We start from the raw sequence: 11333 nt of genomic DNA, 5'->3' as shown, positions 1-11333 counted from the left end.
GTCTGTGTGTGTGTGTGTGTGTGTGTGTGTGTGTGTGTGTGTGTGTGTGTGTGTGTGTGTGTGTGTAAAATTCAGAACAGGAAGAGGAATTTTCTGAATTGCAATTCAAAGAAATTCAATAGGTTACATTTCATTAGTTTAACACAACTACAAAATAGGCAAGATATTATAAGCTGCTTCATGTTTAGCTACAATCTAAAGCCATTATATATTATTATAAATTATAGGAATGAACATGAAATTAAATTAAATGAAATATCTATATTGTATATGTTTTATGTCATTTTTGGGCTGTGGTGGAAGAACACTTACTTTCACAGACACTCAGAAAAGACCAATCAGAAGGCATCGTTCACACGCACCACCGACACGGCATTCAAAACAGCACTGGTGCCTTTAATGAACTGCCAAAAAAGCTTCAGGAAAGATCCGAGCAGTTTGCCGCCTTGCATCAGAATGCAATAAGAGCGATGACAGGTTTAACAAGCCATTTTACACTGTCACAAATCTAAATATCAAGAGTGATGAAATTCAAACTTCTCGTCATCAAAGTAGAAAAGTGCAAATGCTACGACTGAACTAGATCAGCCTCTCTGACACACAGCGAACGCCCAATGTCAACGGCCTATTTCTATTTTTATAATGTAGCCAACTATTCCAGCTTTATTTTAACCACTCATTGAAAATAAAATCATTTCATTAACAAATATTATGAACTGATTGATATGAACTTTAGGGTTTCTTTTATATTTGCAAGTAAGCTTAATTTAGCAACCACATAGCAACGCCCTAGCAACCACCATTCAGAACACCTAAGCAACCACTTAGCAACACCCTAGCAACCATTCAGAACCTCTAAGCAACCATTTAGCAACAACCTAGCAACTACCACAACATCCTATTATCCTAGCAACTAGGGCTGCACGATTAATCAAATGCGATTGTCACTTCCTGTTTCAGTTAAAACGACGTCAACACAGAGTAACGCTGCGTGTTTCTAAGCATTTCAGGGGACCTTTAAGCAAACCTTGCCAACAACCTAACAACTAACCACAATATTCTAGTATATTAGAAACACCCTAGCAACCATTCAGAACATCTAAGCAACAGCCTAGCAACTACCACAATATCCTAGTATCCTAACAACACCCTAGCAACCATTCAAAACACCCAAGCAACAGCATAGCAACTACCCACAACATCCCTGTATCCAAGCAACACCCTAGCAACCTTTCAGAACATCTAAGCAAGAACCTAGCAAATACCCACTATATCCTTGTATTCTAGCAAGCATTAAGAACACATAAGCAATGGCATAGCAACTACCCAAAACATCCTAGTATCCTAGCAACATCTAAGCAACCATTCAGAACACCCAAGCAACAGTCTAGCAACTACCCACAACATCCTTGTATCCTAGCAACCACCAAGAACACATAAACAATGGCATTGCAACTACCCACAACATCCTAGCAATGCCCTAGCAACCATTCCGAACACCTAAGCGCAACAGCCTAGCTACTACCCACAACATCCCTGATCTTAGCAACGCCCTAGCACCCATTCAGAACACCTAAGCAACAGCCTAGTAACTACCCACATCATCCATGTATCCTAGCAACGCCCTGGCAACCATTCAGAACACCTAAGCAACGGCCTAGTCACTACCTACAACATCCTAGTAACCTAGCAACCATTCAGATATTCTAATCAACCACTTAGCAACATCCTAGCAACTAAAGACAACATCCTGGCATCATGACGGTAACTTTTGCAAAGGCTCTAGTTATAATCGAATTCAATCTAATGTAGTTTATCTTTACATTGCAATTCTCAGTTTGCCCTCAGAGCTGTCCATCAGTGAGTGAACGCTCTCTCTAATATCACAGGATGATTCTTAATATCACAAAATGTTTCTCTCCAGCTCATTCATTAAGTCCTGAACATGCTCTGAAAGATCTAGTCCAGTCAACACAAAGCCACAACGGAGGCCTTTCATCCACTCACGAGTGTTTGATCTGGACCAAAACTGTCTCAATTCCCAGGACTGGACGTTGGTTAAAAGAAACAATTGATTCCGGCGCAGCTCCGGGGATCAATAGAGGGCTTTTACACAAGTGCTTCAGACAGCATGAGATTCACAGCTAATTCAGAGCTGCTGATCCACAGAGAAACAACCCAACCGTGTTTGCTCACCGAGTTCAGGTCCAGGTTGTTTTGGACCCATTCCTTGGCTTCCTCATACTCCTCCATCAGACCCATGATGTACAGCGTGTCCAGAGAATCCACGATTGAAGCGCCTCTGAGTCCGCCTGCAAACACAACACACAATACAGGAGTTCTCAACTGGTTCTCAATGTAAAACAGCAGATTTTACATTGGATGTCCCATCAAAGCACTAGAGTTGTTTATCAGTCAAAAGTAATCAAGAATATCCTTACAATTAGAAAATGTCTTATGAAATGCAACATGCTAAATTATTAAAGTGCCCCTATTATGGATTTTTTTAAAATTACCTTTCATGCAGTGTCTAACACAGTTCTAAGTGAATGAAAACATCCTGCAAAGTCTAAAATCTGAAAGTGCACCGTGTATAAAGTTATTGTCTCTCAAAAGAAAGAGTCGACTCTGAATCATTGAAACGATTAGTTTTTAAAACGAATCCCAAGCCGTTTCATGTTGACGTCAACATGAAACATTAGCATTTTGCCCGCCCACTTGTTGGTCTTTTCGCGTTGGTCTGAATGAAAATGCAAATTCATTCTTTGCCACTAGGTGCTGCTTTTGGAGCGGTAAAATAGCGGTTTCCCCGGTAACGGCTGTACACAAAGCAGCACTGCGCTCACAAACGCTGCTTTATCAGGCATTACAGGCATGATGACTTTAAAATGAGACCAATCGGGCCAATCACAGCAGATTAGCGTCACACAAAGGTGGAGTTTAGAAAAATTAATCGTTGAGCGAATCATTTGGAAGTCCTTGAGCAAGTAAGGTAAAAATAAATACATATTATACAAAATAAAATAAAATAAAATACATACATACTCCCGGGGACTCCCAAAACCAAAATATGAACCTTTCATAACCCATAATAGGGGCACTTTAACATGAAAAACATGACCAGAAGTTGACAGACCTGTATAAACAACACTGAATTAAAAACAAAAAAGGTAATTACGACTCATCTCACAATTCGGACTTTTTTTCTCAAAATTGCATGATAGAAACTCGCAATTGTGAGTTACAAAGTCAGAATTGCATGATATAAACCTGCAATTCTGAGAAATAAAGGTCAGAATTGTGAAATACAAACTTGCAATTGCGAGAAAAAGTCAGAATTGTTAATGGTTTAGAATAGTTTTACGGAATAGTTTATATCTCACAGTTTTGAGAAAAAACTCTAAATTGCGAGTTCATATCATGCAAAAAGTCTGAATTGTGAGAAGTCGCAAGTACCCTTTTTATTTTTGATTAAGTGGAGGAAACGTGGTTCCATATGAACACATGCCGCAGACATTAGATTTTGTATTAGTATTAGCCATATTGTTAATGTTGTTTGGGATTAGAGATTAAATTATATATATATTTATCACTTCTGTGAGATACTGTATATATATATATATATATATATATATATATATATATATATAGCTTTAAGAATTTTGAGATTCATTAGCTAAATTTGAAATTACATTAAGTAATTTCTAGTAAGAAATCACTAGTAAGGTTAGTTCACTAGTATTCTATTCCAAATTGAACCAGTAAATATCTAAGATCATCTCTATGAAAATAAGCCACAAATCTCATTAACAGTCCACTGACATCAGATGATCAATAAGCTGATAAATATATAATTTGTTTAAAAAGAAAATAAATTAACACCAGAAAAGAAAAATAAAGAAAAGAAAACACACACTAAAACACTAAAAACTAAATGAGTCAATTTTAGACATTATAACACAAAGCAGGGATTCCAAAACTTTTTGTCAGCCGTAACCCTTCAACTTAAAATATTTATACTATAAAATAAGCTCCTCTTAGATTTAACATTAATATTTCAATAATTAATATGGGTTAACGGTCAGTAAATCAATAAAATATTTCAGTTTTTATATTGTTTTATTTAGCTTTTCCTGCTAAAATTGTTTATTTATCCATTTTTATGACTTAAGGGTGTACTTTTTTCAAGAAATGAGCTAAATTAATTTTTATGCACACAAATGCACAATACTCGTTACAATGAATGCATGCACACAGCAACAAAATCAACATGTGCTCTTAAAAAGACAGCACTCTTCAACATACAGTGCTTTTAAGGGGTTAAATCACTGCCTAATGTACCACTATCCCTTTAAAGTAAGTGCTAGATGATCTAAATATTAAAATAGGCCAAATAAAACATAACTAATATGGTTCTGACATATCATGCACTTTTTTTCAACTTTGCATTCAAGTTCCACATTGTTTCAGTTCGTGCAATCGAGCTACAAGAACGCTGCATTGCAACTTTACATCTCTATTTATTCAGGTTGAGATGTTGCACAATGTTAAACTGACCCTTCATTGTGGCAGAAACTGCAGAAACTAAACAAAAGCAGCAAATAAGAGCTGACGTGACCGTGCACGACTCTTGAACAGCAAAACATCCCGTCCCTTATTCCCTCGTCTCACACGACGAGCCCCACGACTCCTGAGCTTTAACTGCATTTCATTTGAAGTTATTAAATTCACTTCATATCCCTAATGAAAAATATTCAGAGGCTTTCATTTAATTCACTCGACCTTAAATGAGATTGCTCGGGCTTCACCCCCTTTAATGTAGAAAATGTGCACAAAAACAAGCTCTTTATTGCTTCAGGAAAGTGCAGGGAGGTAGTCGGCCCCTCGGAGCACACAAAACGCATATTACATGTACAGTAGATACACGATGCTGACAAACGCTGAAATATTTCATTCGTCCAATGGGAACAAATGAGGCAATAAAAACGATGCGTTTCAACCTCAAAATGTACGCAGCATATCGACTCCCAAAATCCCTGCCGCTGCACATTTAATGAGCATTTCAATTAGGAGCTTAAGAACTGTGAAAAAGAAATGAAAAACCCACACCCACAGGCCACAGCCTTTCCCATGACCTCCCTAGAAATACTGCGAGAGGGTTTGAAGAAACGGGTGCGAATGAGACGTAGCGTAAAGCGAGCCCTGGGCATCGCGTGCCAGTGTGATAATGTGATGCAACTGTGAGCAATGCTGCATATTACACGCTGATATCAAGCGATGCTGCACAAAGACACCGGCACAAACCAGTGTGTGCACAAAACCAGGTCTAAAAGTGTGGGAATAACTGCAAATAACAAATAACTGATGAAAATACTCTGAAATCCTTGGGGCTCCTGCAGGTAAATACAGCATTTCAGATGTTACGTCAGTTTGGATGCATATGAAAAACATCTCTGCCGGCACAAATAACGAAGGAAGCATGGTGTGATAAGCACATAAACCTCGTATCACGATCTTCTACTGCAGAGAGCATCAATATGGGTTTGTGTGACCCACGGTGTGAAAACAGCCATAAAATCATAGAACTGCTTGCATTGTTTTATATTAATGCATTTGAGGTCCTGAGGTTGATGTGTGATGTCAGAAGTTCTTTTTTAGTTAGACAGCTTGAACATCTTTGAGATTATCATTCTTTCCATTCCATTCAAAGCATATGTTGTGTTTTACGTCTTTATAAAGTCACACACCAACTGGTGACTCAATCCAAAGCCAATTTTACTTGCAGTTGGCAAGTGTTCATTCTGGACCCTGTTCACAACTGTGTGTGTACATGTTTATTAAGTGTAAAATATTCAGTGTAAACAAGCAGAATTACGTGCAAAAACTATTTTATAAATCTGTTCTATAGATTAACAGATTCATTTTACAAATTAAAAGTGAAAATGCATTGAAAATCAGGTACAAAAATGTGGAAAAATTGATTAAATACATTTTTAAAAATGTACATTTTGAATGTAAACAAGCAGAATTATGTGCAAAATCTATTTTATAAATTTGTTCTATAAATTAACAGATTAATTTAAAACAATAAAAGTGCAAAGGCACTAAAAATCAGGCAATGCAATGTGGAAAAAATTACAAAATGCATTTAAAACAAGTAAATATTCAATGTAAACAAGCAGAATTATGTGCAAAATCTTTTTTTATAAATCTGTTGATAAATTAACAGATTAATTTAAGAGAATAAATGTACAAAGGCACTAAAAATCAGGTACAGCAATGTGGGAAAAAAAAGACAAAATACATTTAAAAATGTATATATCCAATGTAAACAAGCAGAATTAGTACAAAATCTAATTTTTTATCTTTTATAAATAAACATACTAATTTAATAAATAATAGTGCAGAGGCATTAAAAATAAGTTTAACAAGTTTTCCACAATGTGGAAAAAATGACAATAAAATGCATTTTAAAAATGTACATAGGCCTATACATAGAAACATGCAGAAACAATGTATAATAATGTAAAAATTAAAATAAAATATATGCATATTTAGGTTCACTAAGGCGGCATTTATTTGATCAAAAATACAGTAAAAATAGTGACATATTATTACAATTTAAAATAACTATTTTCTATGTGTATATCTGTTAAACTTTAATTTATTTCTGTGATGCTCAGCTGAATTTTCAGCATCATTACTCCAGTCTTCAGTGTCACATGATCTTCAGAAATCATTCTAATATGCTGATTTGCTGCTCAAAAAACATTTCTGATTATTATCAATGTTGAAAACAGTTGTGTTGCCCGATATTTTTGTGGAAACCCTGATACATTTGATTTTTTTTTTTTCAGGATTCTTTGGTGAGTAGAAAGTTGAAAAGAACAGCATTTATTTGAAATGGACTCTTTTGTAACATTATAAGTGTCTATACTGTCACTTTTGATCAATTTAATGCATCATTGATGAATAAAACTATAAATTTCTTAAAAACATTACTGACCCCCAACTTTTTCTTATATTTATTCTAATAATTTTCAGTAACATTTTTGCTGATATTTATATTCTTATATATTTATTATAAAATTAGTAACAATTTATGTTGTTTTGTGTAATGTTATGTAAAAAGAAGATTTCCATCTGCGTCTGTGTGGTAAAACTACAGCTTTAAAGTTTTATTTGTTGAGTGATATGGGACTGCCACAATGTGCCACTAACTTTAGGTGTAAATTAAATAAATCAGAAGTTGTGATCATGTTTTAAGCAACCCAGGCTCATGAAAATATGTGCCTCTAATACATTTCTGCAACATTGTTTTTACGTACCAGTCTGCATGATTCGCAGGTTCAATATGTGACCCTGGTATGTTTTTATTACGTTGGTACAGGCACGTATTGCTGTGTTTTTATCACGCTGCTTGAGGTACATATTGTGGCTGTTCAGAATTCACATAGATGACAGAATTCACAACTCACATGAGGCTGTATATGTGAACAACATAAGTGTCAACGTTCAAAAGTATCAGTTTTCAAGTCACATAGGATGCTAAAATTCGGGAGCGCTGAGCTCTCGTGCCGCCGTTGGTAAAAAAAATTAGCCAATCAGCATCGAGTATTCACTTTCAGCGCTGAGGAGAGAAACCTCGTAAGAGAGGCTAGCGCTACATGACACACTGCATGAAAGGTAATATTCGAAAAGGCATAATGGGGCACTTTAACATCTATCCCCCCCATTAAAGATGAATCATAACTTAAGCCATTTACAAACAAACAGACAAACAAACAAACAAATAAATAACGTAGATTGGTCTAATTTGAGTCTGAAAAGTAAGGCTTGTTACCCCTTGGCTAACTGCTAGTTGGTCAGACTAGTTAAGATGGTGTTAACAAAGGCTTATGCAGACCGGTTTCATGACAGCATTCAACTCAACCACTTTTATGACCTGACTATTCAACTCATCCATTTCTGTAACAACCGAGCCTAAATAAAAGCCATTCATTATCAAAAGCACATCAAATACACAAAAGATCTCCCGAGCCGTTCCATACATCTACTAAACGGATTACAGTCGCTCACATATGCCATCAACACAGAGCTGAAGAACGGGGAACGCTCTTGATTTAGCGTCGCTCTGCTCCGTGAGCAGTATTTGTGATTTGATGACAAATTGCGTTCGAGGGCGGAGGAGAAAGAAAATGATCTTTAATGCAGCGCGCTGCAGGTCCCGGAGGCTCAAGCGTGGCAAATTCCTATTGAAAACACAGGCAAAGCAGCGCTGATTGATAGACTCGGATGAGAACAGCAGCAGATCAATCCATCACAGCCGCACACGACGAGACCCCAAACCCACACTGAAACACCAGCACACAGCTACTCTCTAGACAAGAGAAACAGTGTCGTTCAAGAACTACTGACCTCAAAGATGCATCTGACTAAATAAATTGTCATTTTTCATGTTGAATTCAATTTTGTGTGAAAATCTCACTTTTTAGATAAATTAATTCGAGACGTAAACAGAAGGGCTGTTATTCTGACGCAAGCACACTGCAATGGTATTTCCTACTATAGTTTTTGTTAATATTTTGAGTTAGATTTCATTTTTAGATGGTGTCTTTATTTTAATTTTAGCTGAAGTTTTAGCAATTTTGTCCTTTTTATTAATTTGTTTTATTTTTATTTTAAATACGCTTACATAGTTTTTCTTAAGTTTTAGATTTAGTTTTAGTTATTTTAGTTCTTCCACTTAAACTGAACCAGTGGTTCTCAACCTTTTTTCCACTGGGCCGCACTATGGTCCAAGTGCAAGTCTCACGGACCGCATATCATTTACATATTAAGTCACCAATACAAACCAACCAGATTTATAATATTACAGCCTAAATATTATGATATCTAAACGATTACATTTATTGAAATAAATAATTCTACTCACCATTAATAAAACACCTGATGCTGTCGGGAGCTGACCAATTTGGTGAAATTCGGCTCGAAAGGAGTAACAGCACAATGAAGTTGCGATTTTCAGTCTGTAAGACTCGCACGGAAGCGCGACTAGACGCGCGACATTGCAGACAATGTGCGTTCACAAATGTAGCCTATGTTGATCCAAATATGGAAAGCACTTTCGAATTTAATAATCTGAGGTTCTCTCCAGAGATATTTTGCCACATTTCTGCAATTAAGGATGATTGCTGCATAGTATGGGTGTTTCCTTTTGCCTGAACATCTTCAGGTGAGTGGCGGGGCAAACCGAAAGTCCAGCACTCTCCTTCACTGCTGATACTGCGACTATTCTTGTTTGTATGCGTTCCTTCGCTGGCATTTTCCACTTTTCGTTTATCTCCCTTAATAACAAATTTGTCCATTCTGATGCTCAATTTTACCGAACTAATGGCTGCTGATGACTATTTGAATTGAATTCTGCCAAAGGTCTGCTCATGTCTGAAAATAATATATGAAAAACAAAATTATTTTACATAACAAAAACATTATAGCTTATATTTGTTTAGTACATTTTTAAATTACGGGGCAAACCGAAAGTCCAGCACTCTCCTACCTTCACTGCTGATACTGCGACTATTCTTGTTTGTATGCGTTCCTTCGCTGGCATTTTCCACTTTTCGTTTATCTCCCTTAATAACAAATTTGTCCATTCTGATGCTCAATTTTACCGATCTAATGGCTGCTGATGACTATTTGAATTGAATTCTGCCAAAGTGCGTGTTTGTAAGTGTTCGTTAAATGCATAACGTCTAGTACATAGGTCTGCTCTGAAAATAATATATGAAAACTAAATTAATTTACATAACAAAAACATTATAGTTTATATTTGTTTAGTACACTTTGAAATGAACGTAAAAACTAAAATGAATTGTAAAACTGGAAGTTATTTTTTAATTGTGCTCAGCATGGTGGGCCGCATTTGGATTTGTGACGGGCCACGTGTTGAGAACCACTGAACTTATATATGCTGATATAAAATTGTTGATATATAAAATAATAATATAATTATTGTCATTTTTATTAGTTATTAGTTTATTAGTCTATATACTTTTTATTCATTTTTATTTCTGTTTTATTTATTTTAGTACATCAAGTTAGGTTTTTAAGTTTTATTTTTTTATATTTTATTTTGTTTTATTTCAGTTAGGTTTATTTCAAGTAATGACAATTTTTTATGGTTTTAGTTTTAGTTTTTTTTGTTTTTTAAACTATTATTATTTATTAATATATTTTAATTAATAAAAATAATATTTAATTTAGTTTATAAAATGTGATAAAATTCAATTTATAATATTAATTTAAAAGTCATGTTTTATTAATTTTAATATTTTTATTTCAGTTTTAGTTTTAGTAATTTTAGTACTTCAACGCAGTACTTTAATTTCAATTGTTTATTATTTTTAAGTTTTAAGTATTTTCTATAGTAGTTTCTATTTCTCTAGTATCTATCATTTTCTTATAGTTTTTCTTCAATATTTTCTTTAATTTCAGCTTTATTTAAAAAAAACAAAAACAGTAACAAACAGCACTGAATGCTAAAAAATACTAAAGGCTAAGGGTGTATTCACCTGTCTTGTTTGGTTCGATTGAATCAAACTCAAGTTTGTCCGGTTCCAAACGAATTCTGGGATGGTTAAATGGATGAACCAATGAATGGATGACCTTTTTTTTTTATTTTTATTTTTTTTTATACAATTTCTGGTTCACTTGTAATAAAAAAAAAAAATCAACATTGTATTTGGTCCGGACCAAAGAAAGTGAACTAGTGGACTTTCCTGGTGTGAATACACCCTATAGTGAAAGAGTGGATATATGGCCTTTTTTAATTAGATTGAATACATTTACGAACACGAACAGTAAAGCATCTTAAGCACATTTATTCACACCATGCTCTACATTTTGGGCCAAATTCACGAAACAGTTGCACCACTTGCATGCATTATTTCAATATAAAAATGTGTGCTTAAAGGGTTAGTTCACCCAAAAATGAAAATTAGCTTGCGTTTTACTTACCCTCGAAGCATCCTAGGTGTATATGACTTTCTTCTTTCAGACGAATCCAGTCAGAGTTATATTAAAGGGGTCATATGATGCGATTTCAATTTTTCCTTTCTCTTTGGAGTGTTACAAGCTCTTGGTGCATAAAGAAGATCTGTAAAGTTGCAAACACTAAAGTCTCAAAACCAAAGAGATATTCTTTATAAAAGTTAAGAGTTAGCCACACCTACCTAAAACGGCTCGTTCTAACACACCCCCACATACCTACGTCACGATCTCGGAAGATTTGCATAACGCCGCCCAAACGTTCACGCAAAGAAAGAAGGCGT

The 11333-nt window shown here is 35.1% G+C and overlaps 1 protein-coding gene across 1 annotated transcript in view; it reads right to left on the bottom strand.

The window, feature by feature from the left end:
- Positions 1-11333, bottom strand: part of LOC107713850 (mannosyl-oligosaccharide 1,2-alpha-mannosidase IA-like) — a 128004-nt gene that overhangs the window by 101237 nt on the left and 15434 nt on the right. Inside the window, exon 3 of the mRNA XM_016519492.1 lies at positions 2197-2346. Coding sequence (XP_016374978.1) covers positions 2197-2346 — 150 coding nt within the window. The remainder of the gene's footprint in view (positions 1-2196; positions 2347-11333) is intronic.

This window comes from Sinocyclocheilus rhinocerous, unplaced genomic scaffold (genome assembly GCF_001515625.1).
Source record: "Sinocyclocheilus rhinocerous isolate Xijiao unplaced genomic scaffold, SAMN03320098_v1.1 scaffold389, whole genome shotgun sequence".
Lineage (NCBI taxonomy): Eukaryota > Metazoa > Chordata > Actinopteri > Cypriniformes > Cyprinidae > Sinocyclocheilus > Sinocyclocheilus rhinocerous.
Note: the sequence above shows the minus strand (reverse complement) of the source record. Positions and strands in the feature narration are given on the sequence as shown.